We start from the raw sequence: 20756 nt of genomic DNA, 5'->3' as shown, positions 1-20756 counted from the left end.
TATGTAAGTAACCCCCTGTTGAGACTGTCATGATTGGTCTCCAGAACAATGGAAGAAATTTGGTGGGAAGAAAAGATACAAGAGGAAATTGGCTGTTCCGTCATGGGAAGGCTTAGTGTCTCCAATGGCGTAGGATGCCACCATTCCATTTTTGTTCTCTCTCTCCTTCACCAGAATTGCCTCTCGTTGCATTTCTTCTCATGAGGATTTTACTACTTGTTTTTCTATTGCTTCATCTCTGGATACATTGAAAAAAAGTTATAAAAAAATCAATTCAACTGAAGTACATGAAACGACTTGATTATTACCTGCGAAAGCTGCCTCTTGTTGAAGGAAGACTTAAGTTAGAGGAGTAGAGAGCCACCTGCTGCCCTGGTGCATCATGTTGCTGTGACTGTTGTTGTTGCTGTTGACCTTGTTGTTGTGCTTGGGAAGACTGTTGCTGCTGTTGCTGTGACTGCTGCTGCTGCAGAGCTGAAGGTTGAGTATGGGAGGCTAAAACAACCTGGAAATATAATAAAGGGATTTTTTAAGGAGTGTGACAATGGAATAGGTTTATGCAAATTCATATTACTTATTCAGTTTATGTAATAAAATGATAAATACCGTATATTAAATACACATTCAGTTACATAAATTAATAACTCTATTTCTTCAAATACCCTTCTGAAGTTTGTACTATGCATAAACAATTTTTAGTTAAAATTGTAAGCAAGCCTCAGGAAAGATTTCAAATTTTCAAAGGTAAGATCTGTTGCACTTCCGTGTCCTCCCCAGAGATGGAATTTCTTCCACCGTGTTCCACCTGTACCATATGCTGGCACAAGTCTGCTGACAATGTGCTCATTGCAAGAACAGGAGAAATTGCCAAGGAAGGAAGGACAACCATTCTGCTACCAATTTCCTACTTTATATTCCTCAGAACAACCATTTGGCTACCAATTTCTTATTTTATATTCCTCAATCTCATGGTTGGTCTCTGGGACTTTGACTCTTCTACTTTAGGTTACAGGGCACCAGCAATGTACCACTTCCCTTGCTCAGTGTTCTCTTGTAAAATGATGCCTTATCCACTCACTCAAGACCTGGGTTGTCTGCTCTGCTTGATGAATGGATTGCTCCCTCAACAATGGTACTCCACTACCTATCAATTTAGCTGCTTTGCTCCAACACCTGTTATGCCTGCTTTATCATACCAGGTTACTGCTTCTTCAGTGCCAGGTGCTTATGTGGAACTTGGCTTTTCCACAACTGCAGAGGAACATTTCTATTTTGATATACCACCAGGTCATCTTTGCTAGATTATTATTTCCCACAGTATGACTTTCAATCTGAAGGTTGTCCTGCTATACTTAATACTGCTTTCTCTTTGTGATGCTTCAAGCTGTGCCCACCAGTTCACTGTGCTTGTTGCACCATGGTTGTTCCATTGATGGCACCTCCGGCTGTTGCACGTTGCATTGATGGCCTGCTTTGAACATTCAAAATAGGTTCCCCACAATTCTAGCACCCTCCCTTCCTCATGATAATTCACTGGTTTTCCTTGTTCTAATGATAAATGATCATTCAAAATCTCCAAACTCTCAGACTAATGCTGCTTCAGCTTTCTGAGATTTTACTGGACTTCTACAAGCCTTCACACCTTTATTCAGATTCATTTAAAATTACCATACCTAAAATGATATTGTTAAGATACAATAAAGTTTTGTACATACTTACCTGGCAGATATACACTTAGCTATAGACTCCGTCGTCCCGACAGAATTTCAAAACTCGCGGCACACGCGACAGGTAGGTCAGGTGATCTACTATTCCCGCCGCTGGGTGGCGGGATTCGGAACCATTCCCGTTTTCTAATCAAAAGAAAAAAAATTTTTTCTCTTCCACCTTGTCTCCTGAGGGGAGGATGGGCAGGCCACCATTAACGTATATCTGCCAGGTAAGTATGTACAAAAAAACTTTATTGTATCTTAACAATATCATTTTTGTACATGCAACTTACCCGGCAGATATATACTTAGCTGATTGCACCCTTGGTTGGAGGGCAAGAGACAGCTAACAACAAAATTAAAAACAGGAAACAACATATGTTGTAGGATATACCATCCTTGGTTCTTACCTGATTGGGCAGAAGACTTCATGATTACTGTCTATGAGTCTGCATGCCTCAAGAGCTTCAGCGAGGTAGGGACCTATAACTGATAGCCCTTCTGGATCATGTCAATGGGGGCTAGCCCGCTTATGCGACAGAGCCTTATATGGATCGTGTCAATGGGGGCTGACCCACTTACATGACAGAGCCTTGACCTGTATCATATCAATGGGGACTAGCCCTCTTACATGACAGAGCTTTAGGTTTTTTAATTACAAAAAACGAGGAGCACTAAAGCCAATCCCGACCACCTGACCATCCTAACATTGTTAGAGCTAGGATTTGAAAGGGGTTCTTCCTATACCCTCTTTCAATCGACCATAAAAACAAACACCAAAAAAGCTAAAATAGAAATAATTAAGCTAAACTAAGTAGGATTAACCTCAGCTCCTTTTCCCAGCACTGAATCCGCGGATATGTAAGTTCTGAGTGAGAAGCACTTCTCATATGTAACCTCACGTCTCTTAAATAATGAGCAGCGAAGACAGAGTTTACACCTCCAGTATGTGGGACTCTATAAGAGCCTGGAGAGACCAAGTTTTGTGAAAAGCCATTGAGGTTGCTATGGCTCTCACTTCATGTGCCTTCACTCTGAGGAGCTTAAAGTGCTCGTCACCACAGGAGAGATGAGCCTCCTTAATTACGTCTTTAATGAAAAACGTCAGTGCGTTCTTCGAAATGGGTCTCTTCGGATCCTTGACCGAGCACCAGAGGCTTTCTTCTGTACCTCCTAGTTGAGTCTTCTTTTGCTAGTAAAACTTGAGGGTTCTGACAGGACACAAAGTCCTCTCTCGTTTTCTTCCCTGTAATTGAAGAAAGCCCTTTTTACTTCAAAGCTTCTTGGCCACGGCTTGGAAGGGTTTCTTCTTCGCTAAGAAGAGTGGCTTGAATGAGCAAATAGCTGAGGCCTTAAAGCCAACCCCTGCCTTCCAAAGCTTGTAGCTCACTTGTCCTTTTCGCTGTGCTAGAGCGAACAGGAACAACGAAGGTCCTCTCTCGTTCCTTTCCCTGTAATTGAAGGAAAGCCCCTTTTACGTTCAAAGCTTCTTGGCCCACGGCCTTGGAAAAGGGTTTTCCATTCTTCGCTAAGAAGAGTGGCCTTGAATGAGGCAAAATAGCTGAGTCCTTAAAGCCAATCCCTGCCTTCCAAAGCTTGTAGCTCACTTGTCCTTTTCGCTGTTGCTAGAGCGAACAGGAACGACTTTCTCGTCAAGTCTCTAAAGGAAGCTGTATGAGAAGGTATGAACTTTTCCGACATGAGGTATTTAAGGACCACATCCAAGTTCCAACTAGGGTTCCTATTGGTCTGGGTTTTCGAGGTCTCGAAAGACCTAATAAGATCATGCAGATCTTTGTCGTTTGAAACGTCCAGGCCTCTATGCCTGAAAACAGAGGCCAGGCAAACTTCTATAACCTTTAATGGTTGATACGGCCAGATTACATTTTTTCCTTAAGTAAAGGAGAAAATCAGCTATGTCCGTTACACGAGGTCACTGGAAGAGGATACTTTCCTTTCTTTTCTGAGCCTTGCTCCATCTTCTAAAACACCTCCCACCTGTTCGACTGGTACAAACTGAAACACAAGCGTAATATGGATGGTCCTATGGGCTATTAGCGATAGCTTTAGGAAGAAACCTCAGCGCGAAAATCCACCTTCACTCTAACGAGTCCTTCGATAGTCTGAAGGCAGTCAGACTTAGAGCGGGGAGGTTCGTTGTTTAATCTGTCGAAGTGGGGCTGTCTGAGAAGATCGCTCCTTATTGGAAGCGACCTGGGAAGATCCACTATCCACTCCAGTACCTCTGTAACCCAGTCTAGGGCTGGCCAGAAGGGAGCAATTAGCGTCAGCTTCGCTCCTTCCGAGGAAGCAAACTTTCTTATTACCTCCCCTACTAGCTTGAAAGGGGGGAAAGCGTACCCGTCTACGCCCGCCCAGTCCAGCAGGAGGCCGTCTATGGCTACTGCTCTTGGGTCTGCAATTGGGGAGCAATAATTCTCCAGTCTCTTGTTCCAATTGTTGCGAAAGGTCTAGTATTTGGTCTTCCCCATAATTCCCACATCTGCTCGCAAACTTGTGGATGGAGGGTCCACTCTGTGGGGAGGACTTGGTTTTTCCTGCTTAGGAGATCTGCACGGACGTTTCTTTCTCCCTGCACAAATCTGGTGAGGAGAGAGATTTTCCTCTCCTGTGCCCAGAGCAGGAATTCCTTCGCTGTCTTTGTAAAGGGGAGAAGGAATGCGTTCCTCCTGTTTCCTGATATAGGCTGGGCTGTCGTATTGTCCGAGTTGATCTGAATGACAGATCCTGAGATCTGCTTCTCGAATTGAATGAGTGCCAAATGAAATGGCTTTCAACTCTTCTTGTTTTTATGTGCCAGGACACCTGTTGTCTCCCCTCCAGGTGCCTGACACTTCTTTGGTGCCTAGCGTTGCTCCCCATCTGACTACGACGCATCTGCAAACAACGCTAGGAGAGGGCTCTGTAAGTGCAGAGAGATTCCTTTGCTGAGTTTGTGTGGGTCCAACCACCAGCGGAGATCCTCCTTGATCTCGTCCGTTAGATGGAAGGAGTCCCCTAGATCTTGGGACCTCTGGTCCCATCTCTCCCTCAGGTAAAACTGAAGGGGTCTGAGGTGCAGCCTTCCTAAAGAAACGAACTGCTCCAACGAGGAGAGGGTTCCCAGCTACTCATCCAATCCCTCGCGAAACAATGTTCTTTCTTTAGAAAGGCTGCAACCTTCGCTAAGCAGCGTTCTCTTCTTTCCTGTGATGGAGACGCTAGAAAACCCCGAGAATCCATCTGAATCCCCAGATAGACAATGCTTTGCTGGGGAACCAGTTGGGACTTCTCGGGGTAGACTAAAATAAAAGTCCCCAGAGACTGAGTTAACTTCAGAGTGATGAAAGAAAGGTCCTCCCGACATTGAACCTTTGATTTGGCCTGTATGAACCCCGTTGTCTAAGTACATGGAGATCCTTATCCCTTCTAAATGCAGCCAATGTGCTACATTCCATCAGGAGGCCTGTGAAGACTTGAGGGGCCGTCAAAAGTCTGAAGCACAGCGCTTGAAATTGGAAATTGGAAAAAAACTCTTCCCTGAAACACGAATCTTAGATATTTCCTTGAGGCCGATGAATTGGCACATGGAAATATGCATCTTGAAGGTCCAGGGACACCATCCAGTCTTCTGGACGAAGTGCAGAAAGAACAGAGGAAGTAGTTTCCATCGAGAACTTCTTTATCACGAAGAAGTTCAGTGCGCTTACATCTAAAACCGGCCTCCACCCTCCCGAGGTTTTCCGGCACTAGAAATAGCCGATTGTATGAAACCTGGGGAATGGAGCTCTTGCACTGGTTCTATGGCTTCTTTCCTTAGCATTTGCTCTACTGCTTGCAGAAAGAGCTTGGCTCCGGACAGGATCTTTGTACCTTGCCGCTAACTCCCTTGGAGTTGTTGTCAAGGAAAGTTTTTTCCCTGAAGGGGATCAAGTATCCTCTCTCGAGGATTGAGAGGGTCCAGCTGTCCGCCCATCTCTGCGCCCAGACTTTGGCAAAAGTCATCAGTCTGGCGCCCCTACCGTTGTCTGGAGGACTTCCTTTTCCACTTTGCCTTCCCGAAAGGTCTTCTGGAAGGTCTTTCTCTTTTTGATCGGGCCTCCGACCTCTGAGAGAGACTCTCAACGAGGAGGCTCCCCGAAAGGGCTGCTGAAAGGGAACCCTTTCTTTCTTGGCAACGGGAACGCCAGGTCTAAACCTCTTAGCAGATTGAGTCAGGAGGTCCTGCGTGGCTTTTTCCGCTAAAGATCTAGCGATATCCTTGACTGTGTCCTGGGGAAAAAGGTGGCTCGAAAGAGGCGAGTACAATAAGGAGGCCCTTTGTAGAGGCGATACAGACTTCGTCAGGAAGGAGCTGTAGACCTCTTTTTCAGAATCCCGGAGCCAAAGAGGGAAGCAATCTCTACAGAGCCGTCCATCACCCGCTCTATCAAGGCAAGCCAAGATGCTCGACAGCTCCTCCATACTGACGAAGTCAGGGTCCTGCGCTATCTTAGCTAGAGCTCCCAGGGACCTAGTCCATAAAGGTTAAAAACACTTCTTTAGTTGGGTCCCTGAAAAAGGCCCGTTGAGCAAGATGGGTCTAGCTCGGCACATCCTCCCCCAAGTTGCCTTTGCTGGAAAGGACCAGAGAGCGCCTCCTGGACGAATCCACAAGAGAGGCATGTCTGCGTCTGCCGACGAGGGAAGCCCTAAGCCCATCGGCTCCTTGGTGTCGTACCATCTTTCCTGGTTTACCTGTCAGCTTTGAAGAGGGCAGGAAAACACTGTTTTGCCGCTTCTCTCCTAGATTGAAGCCATTTTCCTAAACCCTTGACGCCGCCTCTTCATGCAAAGGGTAGGGCTTAGGGCATCTTCACAAAAGAGGAGGAGTTAGGAGGGACCCTGGTGCTTGGGAAAGCAAAGAAATCCATGGTGAGGGAGGATCAGCTGGATGAAGAGTGTCTCCAAACTCCTTGAGTAAAAGCGCAGAAAGCCTCTTATAATCGGACACCACTGCGTCTCACTGGCAAATCATCATCAGAACCAAACCTCCTCGACACTTCAGAATGTGGAAGAGCGCTTCGTAGGGGAGGGATTCTGAGAAGGAGAAAGACTCCTGTCACGTGAAGTGTTGCGCCTTGGCATGAGTCACATGCGTCTGCTGCTACTAGTTGCAGGAGGGCTCTTAAAAGGAGACGAGATACTGCAAGGCTCCTGTCGTTTGAGAGGAGAGGGACTCTTATCCGCTGGAGAACTCCTTACAGAGGAAGGGGTCCTGCTGAGTCCCTGGCGCCTGATAGGATCTTGGCGCCTACTAGGCTCCTGACGCTTAATGGGATCCTCGGCGCATAATATAATCCTGGTGCTTGCTAGGCTCCTGGCGCCTGAAGGGATCCTGGGCGCTCAACTGAAGAGTAGGGCTTGGGCGAATTCTGATCCTTGAGTGGACCTAGCGCCTCCTAGGAGAGCGGCTACTGCTGGGATACTGGCTCCTGGCAGAGAGTGGTTGGGATCTTTGCGCTTGTGTGCAGAGGTGCTCCTGTTAAGACTCATGGGTGCTTTCTCTGGGGAGAGCGTCTGACAGGAGGAGAAGAGAGCCTATATGGCGAAGGTGAGCGCCTACCAGGCGAATTGCGCCTGTTAGAGCTCTCCACTGGAAGAGAGACGCCTTCCTTCGTGAATAGTCCTTAGAGAAGGAGCCTACAATGGGAGGACAACTGTTCCTGTAGGCTTATCAGGAATAGCTTCGTATGATCGTGTGGAGAGGGTGCAGGCAGTCTAGCCTTCTTACTTCCTGAAGACAAATCCTCGGGGAAGTGCTCCGGGCTTGAATCGAAGGCGTCCTCCTCTAGGCGAATTCCAGGCCCTCTTCAAGGGGCGCGACTCCATGGCCGAACTCCAGTCACGCTTAGGAGAAGACGAATCTGACGCCGAAAAACACTCTCTTAGGATGCTTTTACTGCGGCTATCCAAGGTAGCCTGGGACGTTTCTTCAGGATCTACCGAAGGGACGCCTGACTGTTGGAGATACTCTACAATCCTCCTTGAGTCTGTCGACATTCCTCCTCCCCAGTTCCTGGGGAGTTTGAAAGAGGTTCTAGGCCTAGGAGGCAATGCACAAGTCACTGTCACTCTTACCTTTCGATGCCATTGCCCGCAGCTGAGCCTGTAGCTTCCTGAGGAGGACTTCATAGTCTCCATCTCTTGAAGACGAATCCTTAGATTCAATACAGGGGGAAGGGGCTGAGGTTTGGATAGGTGAAACATTAGACACTACAATGTTAGCCTCTACTTCAGGTTCAAAAGAGCAAGACCTACTTGAGCTACTTGCAGAAGCCTTCTAGCTCTATTTTTCTTAACTTTCTAATGTAAGAAGTAATTCTTCCACTCTTGCACCGTTAGGCTCTCACATTCCCACAAGTGTTATTAAAGGTACATTCAGACCGTCTACACTTCATACATACCGTATGAGGGTCTACCGAAGCTTTCGGTAGCCTAACCTTGCAATCCTCTCTTACACACACTCTAAAGAAAGGTGTAGCGTTAACGTTAGATATCGTGAAAGAAAAATCCTATCCAAAATCCAAAACTGTCCACAAAAAGCGTATGCCAAGCCCGAGAAAATAATACGTCACCAAAGGTCAATCCCAATACTAATCCTGGCGGCAAAACGAGAAGAAATTCGAGCAGGAGGCACACAACAGATTTGTTGCCGGTCCGGCGACAGCAGAAAATCTGATTAGAAAACGGGAATGGTTCCGAATCCCGCCACCCAGCGGCGGAATAGCAGATCACCTGGCCTACCTGTCGCATGTGCCGCGAGTTTTGAAATTCTGTCGGGAGGGACGACGGAGTCTATAGCTAAGTATTTATCTGCCGTTATGTACATCATGTTTACAAAAATATTGTTATGGTTTTAGTACAGTTCTGAGACAAACCTATGGAAACTTGAAATGGCTTCTCTAATTCAACATTATTCACAACTAAAACACCAAAAGTATTATTTCTATCGCGTCAACTTACCGGATTCTGTGAATGATGAATGGAGTTCAGGGAGTAAGCAGATTGTGACAATAATCCATAAGAAGGGTCACTGATCATCTGACAACTAGATGACTCGAGTGCATTACCCAAGTGGCCGCTCGGTTCAGATGCCTGTCAAGTAGGGTAATATGATGCTTCAACTTTATAAATGAGAAAAAGAAATAACAGAAGATTAAGAATTATCTTTACTGAAAATCTAGAAATAACATAAAGACTAGAATCTTGTAACGATAATGCTCACAAAAATACTCAATGCACAAGCACATTTACCTTTATATATACCAATTTGTTTACAATATTTGGTTACCAATACAAATTTTTGCTTAAATTAAAATTGAAAATATTAAAAAATCGTGAAGCTGATATGCTAGCAAAGTGTAAAATTACAAGAAAAGCTATGTAAACCTCTACCTTAGAGAGAACATACCAAACTTGTAACTAATTTGTATTTTTCATAACTAACAAACCTGAGGTCTTAACATTAGGATTTACTAGCGCCAAGCTGGAAACCGGTAGGAATTAAAAATTACACTTGTGAGATCCAGGGACTAATGGCATCTATACCGAGGACAACGGGGCATGTATACCCAGAATGCCCACAGCTACCTGTTGACCCATCAGTTATATTTCTAAGCCAGTTTAGACTGCTAGATGGGGTGGTTCGAGGTGGGCCTTTAACTGTTAAGGACCTCAGGTTTGTTAGTTATGAAAAAAAAATACAAATTAGTTACAAATTTGGTATTTATTCATACACGAAACAAACCTTCGGTCTTAACATTAGGATAGACTTACTATTGGAGGGAGGTAAGTCTCTACAACTGACTGGGAGTTTGCCACCTTATCCATTTCCGAATATATAGGGAAATTCTAAGAGAATGGACAATGAAACTAGGACCAAAGATATAAGCGGATCTATTGGTTTCCTCCCACTGGGTGTAGATACCATTCTACTGTTTACTCTTGTCCCTTGGCGCACTGGGATCCACCTTCACCACCCCTCTTTTCCATTATTATCCAGAGGGGTGTGTTGCTACTGAAAAGTATATCATCAGCTAAGATAGCTTCACAGTATGGCTGACCATCTCACCTGCATCTAGTCCGTTCCAGCACATGACGGTACTCTCCTTCATATTGCCCGTAGTTAAAGGAGTAGGAAGAAAGTAGTACAAAGAAAAAAGACCAGTCATCATTCATTCTACTTTCATACCTTCATCTTAGACTAGACGCAAACTGACCCGCCCCCAGGGGCACTGGATGAACTATATCACTTGTTGGGCCGCCACCACTGGACCCAAGGAAAAGGTGTCCAAGGATCTATGGGCAACATCTTCAAATAAAACTGAGGGTGAAAGTTGGTTTGGCGCTTCCACACGCCAGCTTTCAGAATTTTTATCCACAGACATGTTTCTTCTTAAATTCCAGGGAAGCCACTCACACTCCTGATGTCATGAGCTCTAGCTCCCACCTGGCTATCTGACCCTCTGTCTTCTGCAGTATAAGCATCTCTGATCGTCTCCCTTAGCCAAAATGATATTGTATTCTTGGACACTCTTCCTTCTTGTTCCGTCCTGTACTTACGAACAACCTCTGGCACCCCGGCCTGAGGTGCCTTGTTCTCTTTAAGTACTCCCTTAGTGCCCTGACGGGGCCAGGAGCATTTCAGCTTTGTCGTTGTCTACAAAGTCTGCCAAGGAAGGTATGGTAAAGGAGTCGAATCTGCCGTCTACTATTGTTGGATTTTGGGTCTTTGCACGAATTCTGGGACAAACTCACACACCATTGATCTCAACCTCTCGAGGTGCTTTATGAGAAAAAAATATGATGAGGCCATGTAGCTCCCCACCCTTTTGGTTGAAGCCAGGGCCAATAAGAAGACTGTCTTCAGGGTCAGGCTCCTATCCGTGGACTGCCTTAGTGGTTCATAGGGGTTTTGTCAGACTACTCAGTTACCTTGGTCAGATCCCAATCTGGGGCTTTTAGTCTCCTTTGGTGGGCATGACTGTTCAAAGCTCCTCATCAGCATGGCCAACTCCCATGAAGACGATATGTCCACTCCTTTCATTCGTAAGACTGAGGCTATAGCAGCCCTGTACCCCTTCACTGCAGATACAGACATATGTTTTTCTGTTCTGAGATATATCAGAAAGTCTGCTAACTGCTGAATAGTGGTACCGAGTGGAGACACTTCCCTCTACGACACCAATCACAGTATGCTTACCCACTTCCCTTGGTATACTGTCGCAGATGATTTTCTGATATTACCTGCCATCTGAGTTGCTGCTTTCTGCGAAAACCCTCGCTCTCGGAGGAGATACTTGACAGTCTCCACCCGTGAAGCGATAGGGACTTCACCGACTGGTGGTACCTCTCCACGTGAGGCTGACACAGAAGGTTGCTCCATGGAGGTAACTCTCTTGGCACATCTACTAGGAGTTCCAGTAGGTCTGGAAACCACTCTGCTTTCGGCCATAACGGGGCTACCAGGGTCATCTTGAGGTTCTGAGACTGCATTACCCTGTTCAGAACCTGACGGATTAGAACAAAATGGAGGAAATGCGTACACGTCCAGATTGTCCCACGGGTGTTGTAGCGCATCTTCCTGCTACTGCCTCTGCGTCCGGGACTACTGAACAATACACTTCCAACTTTTTGTTGTACCTGGTTGCGAATAGGTCTATGATCGGTCCTTCCCACAACATGAGCATCCTGTCCACTACCTGTTGGTGTAGGGACCACTCCGTTCCCAGAAATCTGATCCCTGCGGCTCAACTTGTCGGCCACTATATTTTCTTTTTCCCGAAAGGAATATACCTGGCCTTGATGTCTACCAGGTTCTCTATAGCCCACTGGTGAAGTTGAACTGTCATCACATGTAACTGCCAAGAAACTAGGCCTCCTTGCTTGTTTATATAAGCTACTACTGTGGTGTTGTCTGACATCAATACCACTGAGTGTCCCTTTACTCTCTCCCTGAATTCTTGTAGAGCCAGGAAAGCTGCTTTCAACTCCAGCACGTTTATATGGAGTTCTCTGTCCTTGCAACTCCATTTTGCTGACCACCATCAACTCCTCCATATGGCTCCCCTCCCCAGCCTTCTAGTGACGCATCCGAGAACAGCAAGAGGTCTGGGGAGGATTGTTGAAGGGGGACACCCAACCCACTGTCCAGATTGTCGTCGTCCACCCACCACAGCAAGTCTTTCCTCACTTCTGCCGACAAGGAATTTGCTCGTACGGGTGATCTACTGTTGGTGACCAAAACTCCTTCATCCTCCATTGTAGGGACCGAAGGTGTAGCCTTCCTTGTGGTACTAGCTTCTCCAGGGAGGTTAGGATTCCCAGCACCACCTGCCACTGTCTTGCTGGCTGTGTCTGCTTTCCCAGGAAGGCATTCACCACTTGTTTGCATTTCTCTACTCTTTGGTCTGTCGGGAATACTTTGGCTTGTGTTGTGTCTATCACCATTCCCAGATATTCCAAACGTTGACTTGGATCCAGCTGCGACTTCTGCTGATTCACCACAATACCTAGGCTGTGACAAAGCTGCAGGAGGGGCCGCCCTGTCCCTGAGTATTTCTCCCTGGACTTTGCTATCACCAGCCAATCGTCCAGATATCTGATTTAGCCTGATCCCCTGAGCATGCGCCCACGCCGACACGAGGGTGAACACTCTTGTAAAAACTTGAGGAGACGTTGTCAATCCGAAGCACAGGACCTTGAACTCGAAAGCTTTCCCTGCAAGACTGAAGCGGAGAAATTTCCTTGAAGACTGATGGACTGGGTATCTGAAAGTATGCGTCCTTTAGATCGACTGTCAGCATAAAGTCTCCGATTCTGACTGCTTGTAGAACCGTTTTCGGAGTTTCCATCTTGAACTGGTTTTCCTTATAAACAGATTCAGCGTTGACAGGTCTATTACTGTCCTCCACTCCCCGTTGGCTTTGGGTACCAGGAAAATCCTGCTGTAGAAGCCTTTTGTCGGACTGCATACTTGTTGCACAGCTCCTTTTTCCATCATCTTCTTCACTTCGTCCTGCAGAATTAGTGGCCTTCTGAGATTTTGTTGGGGCATAAGTGACGTGGGTGGAAAGGTTTGATCTGTCAGGGGCGGGGTTACCTTGAACGGAATCAAATACCCGATCCTGAGAACATCCACCACCCACTGCTCTGCCCCTAGTTCCTGCCACACCTTCCAGTGATTTGCCAGGCAACCCCCCACTGGTGTGGCCGAGTGATGGGAGGCGCCCATCCTATATTCTTGAGCCCTCTCCCTCTTCCCCTATTGCCCCTTCCTCTGTTTGTTTCTATGTGAAAAGGGCCGATGAGTTATCCTCTTTGGGGAAGAGGGTCTTGTACTCTATTAGGGATGCTATGTCTCACTGTCTTCTTTCGAGACATCTGCTGTTGTCTTCCCTCCAAAGGAGTAGTTTGACTGTTAGAGGTTTTCCTAACTGCCTGTTGCACCAACCTATCGTTAGTGTCCATCCTTCTTCTATCTATCGCCTCTTCCAGTATGATCTGGCAACAGTAGTTGCGATTCCAAGATATCCCCATTCCTCATTGCTAACATGGGGAACTCCAAATCCACATTGCGGCTTAGTCTAGCCAATGCTGCATCTCTCCTCATTAGCAGGATATTTGCCCAAACATTGGCACTTACGTTTGTCAGGTACCCAATCGCCTTGGACCCTGACTGTAGTAATCTAATGAACAATGGTTCATCCACTACTTTGCCTTGTTGCTTCCGAGGATGCAATTTTCGCCACTGCTGTTGACCAAAGGTCTAACCAGGACGCAGCCTGAAAGACAGAAGAAGCTGTTGCTTCTAACGTAGCAGCCTCTTGGTACGTCATCGAAGGGCACTCTATTTTAACCTGATCCAAGGTTAATCCAGGCCTTAACCTTACAACATTAGGGTTCATTTGTCTAGACAGCAAAGGGACCTTCGGTGTCGTATAATATTTCCTTTGCTTTATCATTGGAGGGGGAATAAATTTAAATGATCTATTAGATCTTAAGGAATTATCCCTCCCTGCAATCTTTGCGGGTTTACGTTGTTGCAAGACCGATTCCGCATGACTCGAACAAGGCAACTTCATACGACACCTTGGGTATCCCTTTTAAGTCGCCAAACGCCATGTCAATTCCATGGAGGAAGCATACTGGCCGGTTGTCCGTCTTCTCCGAAAGGCTATTGAATTGACGAATCAAATCAATAACCTCTGCATACGAGGCCAGAAACTCTTGGTTTTCTCCTTCTCCGCTCTAGTGACCACTCTCCGTCACGAGAGATGTTGTCTCGCCTCTATCTTCTGACAGACGCCCGGAATTCCACGGCCGCCTGCCCCTACGGCCGCGGTCTCTTTGATCTTTGCTGGCCGCTGTTGGCCTCGATCCCAGATAGTCAGCAGGGGAACGAGAACCGTCTCACTCTTTCTCTGCTCACGGATCTAGAGCGAGAATCTCGTCTAGATCTCCAAGATGAAGGCTCCCTTAAGACAGAGGTAAGTTCGTCTCTATTAGCATTGGCATCGTTTTCGAGCGTCGGAGAGCCCGGCCTCGGCCTTCTATCCAGACGGACACTGCCTTCCACGAACGTATCCGCCGAGGTTGCCAACTCTCTATTTTTCGTACTTTTAATAGGAGCCTTATCGTCCCTTCGTACGTATTTTTTTTGAACGGCCTTACGGGTGAAACTGGGACCAGCATTCCATCCTCTGCTGCACCTTTCGCCGCCAACGTCGATTTTACCAGAGGTATCGCAGTTTTTGCGATAACTGGCAACTCCGCCTCGGCTGCTAGCTCGCGCCGGCCGTCACCTCTCTCGCTTGTTCGGACTCTTGCGAACGGCTTCGTCTGCCAACCTTGTGCTTAATAGCCACTGATTTTCCGACCTTCTTGCTGACTTATGGAAAATGACAGTCTTGGTCCGAGAAGAGGAAGAATTGATTCTTCCTCCTCTGGCCCGAAGGGATCCGCTAGGAACTCCCGAATCCTCCTCCAACGCTTGACTGGCGCTCGCCGTGACGTTATCGGACTTAGCGATGACGCCGAACTAGAGGAAGAAGACGAAGAAGGCGAATCACACTTTTTCTTTTTGTCTCTCTTATTCATTCTCGATCCGCTATATCTGTAATTTTCTGCATACAGTTTGCATTGACGGGTCGAAGGCGGTATTAGCGTCTGGGTGCAGCGAAAAAGGCCGAGAATCGGTCTGTGACGTCATCACGCCTGCCATCTCAGAGTGTGACGTATGTTGTGACGTCATCCCTCTCGTAGGGAGAGACTGAGAGGTTTCTGCTGGCAACCGCACGTTTGCTGCCAAACTACCTCCCACGTTCTGCATCGCTGTAAATACTGATGGGATGGTGAAGCAGCGGCATTAATTCCCATAAATTGCAAGCCCGGGGGATGAGGAACATTCAGCGCTGCCGGACCCTGCTGGAACCGTGACGTCATATAATGCGCAAGCAGACCATCCAAGGTTGGTACGCCTGTGCAGGCCTAGCGCTGACCACGTACCATCTAACCCTATGCGCTTGCGTAGCAGGAGCCTGGAACAAAGATGGCGGATCTCCCCCTCTACTTGCTGGGAACAAAGGAGAGTGCAAACAAATTATTCATAAAATTACCCAAGGCCCCTCCTGACGTTTCCGATACAGAACCGCTAGGAGAAACCGAAGGGGTATGAGACAATTCAAAAGCAGGTGGAGGAAACATATGAGCAGCCTGGTTTATTACCGATACAAAAGAAGCCGGTAAGGTTTGGTCATCCAAGATGGCGTCACCCCCTTTCTTTTGTATTGGCTTTTCCCATAGAACTTCTTCCACTGTTCCACCACCACCAACTGCGACAAACAGAACACGGATTAGTAACCGTACATACGTTTTCCCTGCACCTACTACACGTTGGATGAGGATCCGTCGACACCGAAGTTAGGAACCTAGAACAAGGGAAGCCACTGACTCCTGGGCATTTCCTTTGTCTCCTCTTCGAAGCGGTAGACGATCCCGATGTTGAGGCAAAATTCTCCATCATACCACGTATACACCTCTTACCACACACTGATCACACTTGGAGAAAGAAAAGGAATGAATAAAAATGAAAATGAAATGGATAAAGAACGGGCAAACTGAAAAAACCGGCTTTAAATGAGGATAGACAGTAACACGTCTTATCTTAAAGGCGGTAGGAAAATAACTGGTGGGTCACAGGTAGCTGTGGGCATTCGGGTGGGATACATGCCCCGTGACCTGGTATAGATGCCATTAGTCCCTGGATCTCACAAGTGTAATTTTAATTCTACCGGTTTTCCAGCTTGGCGCTAGTCAAATCCTAATGTTAAGACCAAAGAAAGGTTTGTTTCGTGTATGAATAAATAACTTTTTAAACACTAAATGGAATTTTTCATACAAACCAGTTACTTAAGTTATGAACGTGGCTGGGGAAAACCGGTTTCCAGCTTGGCGCTAGTAAATCCTAATGTTAAGAACCAAAGTTGTTTCGTGTATGAATAAATAACTTTTTAAACACTAAATGGAATTTTTCATACAAACCAGTTACTTGAGTTATGAACGTGGCTGGGGAAAGGAATTCTGCATTGTAAACAGTGGAGATGTATGAAAAAATAAATGTGTACTTAATTCACCACACGAGATAAGTAACGTATCACTGGCACATGAGCAGGGTTTCTGCTAACTATCATTTGTCCTTTAACTAAGCATGACATGTGAGGGACTCTGGGATAATTATAAGTAGAGGGACTTTGGGTTAATTATAAGTAGTAATTGGTTTGTGTCAAAACAACTAATTCTTTCATGTTAATGACAAAAAAATTTTATTCTTGTAAAATTTATAATAAAGGCTGTTAAACAATAGTCACAAACCTGTTGTATGTATGAGATTTCAAATTGTGGAAGCGTAGTTGAGTATGAGGCCATGGGTCCCTGGTCAGCTGAACTTCGAAGTGTCAAATCTCCTAATCCAGCACGACTATCCATCTAAGGAAACAATGATGTTTTAGACTACCATATAAAGAAGCTAATTATGCTTTGTAACCAAATGCTTCCTATCATCATACATAGATTGTCATTTATATCCAATAAACTTTGATGTGATGAGAATAGGGACTAGTATAATCTCATCAATAGTTATGAAAAATCATAATCCCAACTCAAAAAAACCAATAACCCTTATCCTCCTAAACAACATGGGTTCATAATTTACGTTAAAATGTAAAAAGATGAAAAATGCAAAAGACTACACACTCCATCAAAGTAAAATTATCAAATCACAATAAACATACCATATCATGAGACGCACTGCGATGTTGGGAATGATGAAGCTGTGCAGTCATGACTGAGCTCTGAAGGTCTGGTATGGCTAAAGACCTGGTCTCCGGCCCACTTCCCCCCTCCAGTACCTCTTGGTTCCTCTTGTAAAAGGTATGCTGTTACAGGAGATAAAAAATACATCTTGAAACAGATAATTCAAAACTACATCTTAAAAACAGATAATTTGAGACTACATCTTAAAACAGAATTTTCTTTGACAGAACAAAATAACATTCGATATCTTATATGCTCAGTAACTATTTCTTAAAAAAAATTTTTATGCAAATAATTACTATACTTTTTAATAACATTTACTACATAATTCAAGGAACAAAGTGGCACCATATCTTTTAATCTGACAAAGAGTGCCATGAACTGACAGACAAATTAAAGAAGCAATAAAGAAAATGGAAATAAGTTAAGGTAGTGGCAGAGAGCTAGTGATGTATTAAAATGATGAAGAATAAATATACTATGCTATATGCAGAAGCTTACATTTGCTGAAAGATTTTATGTTGCTGTATACATAAGCTTACATTTGCTGATTTTGTTATTTATGAATTCATAAATATAAAAAATTAAAATAACTATGGCAGTCTCCAAAGTCCTTACCTGCTTGACACACATCTTCCATACATATTTTGCAGCATCTGGCTCGTCAAAACTGAAATGTACAGTTTCATCGGTTCGTTGGCATTCTATGCCAAAAGTCCGTTTGTTATTCACAAGATTAGTGATATCATTCCATCTGGAAATAGTACAATGCTTTACCTAAAACATATATAAGAAATAAAGCAAGATTACATATGAAATTTCAGTATGTAACTCAAACACCATAAATCGAATGAGAGGCCACTTTAATTTTCTAGTGCATGACTTATCAATGACATTGCAAATTAAAATATGAACCAACCTATAAAAAAACTGTGTATGTCCTGATGCTGGTTTTACAACAATACCCATAAGAGAAGTTCCAAGGTAAACTTCGCTGCCCCGGTCATCCTGAAAGGTTGAAAACATTGAAATAAAATGTAATATACCAGTTTCTAGAGATATAAGAGGTGTCCTATTATAAATATTCTCATTTCACATATGGACACACTGAAAATAATAGAAGGAACTATCATAAGCTAAGCTACGAGCAGCATTGTGTACTGTTCAGAACACATACAGTAGAACCCCGGTATTAGCAGGGGATGCGTACCACAACCCCTCTGGGAATAGCTAAAATCCACGAATACTTGACACCCTTCCAAAAAATGCTTAGGACTATTTTGATTATTCAAACACCAAAAAACTCCTCTAAAAATTCTTATATTTGAGTATTTCAATAGTTTTGTTACAAAAAATGCAATTATTCAGGAAAGTGATATGAAAATAGTAATTAGTGAATATTTCTCTATGAAAATACCGTGAATTGGTGATTTTTCTGCGAACGATGTGGATATATGTTACGTTGAAAAATCCGCGAATAGGCAACACCACGAATCCGGAACTGCAAATAGCCAGGGGTTCACTGTATATAAAAATGTGTATATAAGAAAGCAGAGAATAGAAACACAAATTCCACTAAAACCTTTCCTTCCTTCTGTCAACAGCAACATGACAGGTAATAATAATTATAACAATAATAAAAATGCTTCCCACAACAATTACTTCCAACTCACCCTAGCCATAAATGTTTCCTGTCCATAACCATCCAACCGCTGAGCTTCTAAAATATAGTAAGTTTCTGCTAAGGCCTGGGCTAGACTTTGGAGTGAAGAATACTGCCACACCACAGCCTCCAACAATGCTGCCACCTCATTCTCACTCACCACCTGCTGCTCAAATTTAAGAAGTAAAACATTATGAGTAAAATATGCAAGAAAGAATTTAATGAGTAAAATTGCAAAATAACACAATGAAAAGTTTATAGAAAAATCAGCACTCTAAAGGGGCAAAACATGCATATATCATCAATTCAGTTAACGAATAAATACCAGGTACTGTAGTTGCATATTCAGTAAGAATAACAGAATAACAGATGACAGGAAAAGAAAATTAATTTGCTAAGGCAAATATTACAGATGAAAATTTTATGAAAATTATTTTATGAAAATTGTAAATAGAAGATACAAAGATACAAGAAAGAGGGTAGGTTAATTTCAAAGTTGATAATTCAAAAAGGATTAAAAAAAATATAAAGGCAACAGAATAAAGTGCAAAAAATTACCACAAAATGTCAGTACTAAATGCTTTCAGAATTTTCTTGACTTTTCACAGACAGATAAGACTACAAGAGGGCAGAAGAAAAAGTTAACAATAAATATCCATGGATATTAATTTTATTATAACTTTAAACGTTTTCTAACACAGCCCCACTCTATGTCTTGCTTAACTTGCTTCTTGAAGGAATATATGGAGTTAAATAAACACATATATGAATACAATACCACCTTGAACATTGAATACTACAGAGAGAGAGAGAGAGAGAGAGAGAGAGAGAGAGAGAGAGAGAGAGAGAGAGAGAGAGAGAGAGAGAGAGAGAGAGAGAAATTTGAAATTGAAATAAATATAGAACTTGCCTTTGGAAATAGCATGAAATCTTTCAGGTATTCTGCAGTGTGACGATCTGGCTGGTGATCTCCAAACTCAGCTGAAACAATTTAAATAAATTCTATTCTTAAGTCTGCCTCAACCACAAAGAAATATAGAAAAGAAAATTAACAGGATGATGCTTTAATAGTGATTCTTCAGAAGATATGAGTTACAGTTTCACCTCTCAAATGTTCCACATAAATAATCCCAATGAATCAAAAATAAATATTTAGTTGCCTATAAAATTTTATACTTCCTGGCATAAGACACAAACATCTTTTACCCTTACTGATGACAATTTAAATAAAAAAAGATCTAATGCAAAATTAGGTATATATATATTCAACAACTTTAAATGCAAAGCTATTTGCTATAAAAACATGCTATTGGTGTAGTGGAATAAAGTAATTTAAAACCATCTAAAAGATTAATCATTAGAGAAAAAAATGTTCATATAACTCCATCATTTTATGTCGAGAAGCTTCAGGCCCTTCTTAAAAAAGGGAATGGAAGAAAAAGTAAATGGTAGTCAATCAGTAGTACAGAAATGCATGAACATGTGTGAACCTCAGATTTTCTGGCTGCCCCCCCTCCCCGAGTCCATTCTTAACAATGTGCTAATGCCAAAAACTCCTTAGAACTGTTCCATGTTCACGCCTGAGACCATAAGTCACTAAAGGTTGTAAGAAAGATTGTCCATTGCCTGCTAAATGAAGAATTCACTACCTTTAGATTGAACCATCAAATCATTTCGAAGCAACAAGACCTGTAAAATTATTTGTTTATTCTTGTTCTTGCCAGTGCTCTTCCCAGCTAAATATTCACTAGTGTCTGCAATTGTACCTGTCCAGGTGTTGGTAATGGGAAGCTCATCTTCTGCATCTGTCAGATTAGTCGAAGCTTAGTTCTAGAAACTTGTCTCACTGGTTTCTACTGTTAAGCAGGATTGAAGATCAACAGATCGAATGCAAGGTACTTAATAAAGTGGTTTCACCTTGCTCAACTATGGGAGTTCTGTCATTTTATGATCATATCTGATGGCATTCATAACAAGGACATTAAAGTCCTTGTCATAACTGGCCTTCGGCTAAAATATCCATCCTCTCT

The 20756-nt window shown here is 43.9% G+C and overlaps 2 protein-coding genes across 4 annotated transcripts in view; one reads left to right on the top strand and one right to left on the bottom strand.

Annotated features, from left to right (window-relative positions):
* Nucleotides 1-20756, top strand: part of LOC135211813 (uncharacterized) — a 395519-nt gene that overhangs the window by 317159 nt on the left and 57604 nt on the right. The gene's annotated exons all lie outside the window — the stretch shown is intronic.
* The window catches only part of LOC135211894 (tyrosine-protein phosphatase non-receptor type 14-like), a 68102-nt gene that overhangs the window by 31175 nt on the left and 16171 nt on the right, over nt 1-20756 (bottom strand). For 2 of the 3 annotated variants that reach the window (XM_064245122.1, XM_064245121.1), the window contains exons 6-14: nt 19637-19707; nt 18737-18892; nt 18481-18564; nt 17983-18071; nt 17682-17817; nt 17042-17185; nt 16623-16736; nt 8715-8846; nt 309-505 (exon numbers count right to left, since the gene is read on the bottom strand). In XM_064245122.1, coding sequence (XP_064101192.1) covers nt 309-505; nt 8715-8846; nt 16623-16736; nt 17042-17185; nt 17682-17817; nt 17983-18071; nt 18481-18564; nt 18737-18892; nt 19637-19707 — 1123 coding nt within the window. The remainder of the gene's footprint in view (nt 1-308; nt 506-8714; nt 8847-16622; nt 16737-17041; nt 17186-17681; nt 17818-17982; nt 18072-18480; nt 18565-18736; nt 18893-19636; nt 19708-20756) is intronic. The other variant, XM_064245123.1, reaches the window with a different exon arrangement.

This window comes from Macrobrachium nipponense, chromosome 40 (genome assembly GCF_015104395.2).
Source record: "Macrobrachium nipponense isolate FS-2020 chromosome 40, ASM1510439v2, whole genome shotgun sequence".
NCBI lineage: Eukaryota > Metazoa > Arthropoda > Malacostraca > Decapoda > Palaemonidae > Macrobrachium > Macrobrachium nipponense.
This window is presented reverse-complemented; position numbering and strand designations above follow the sequence as displayed.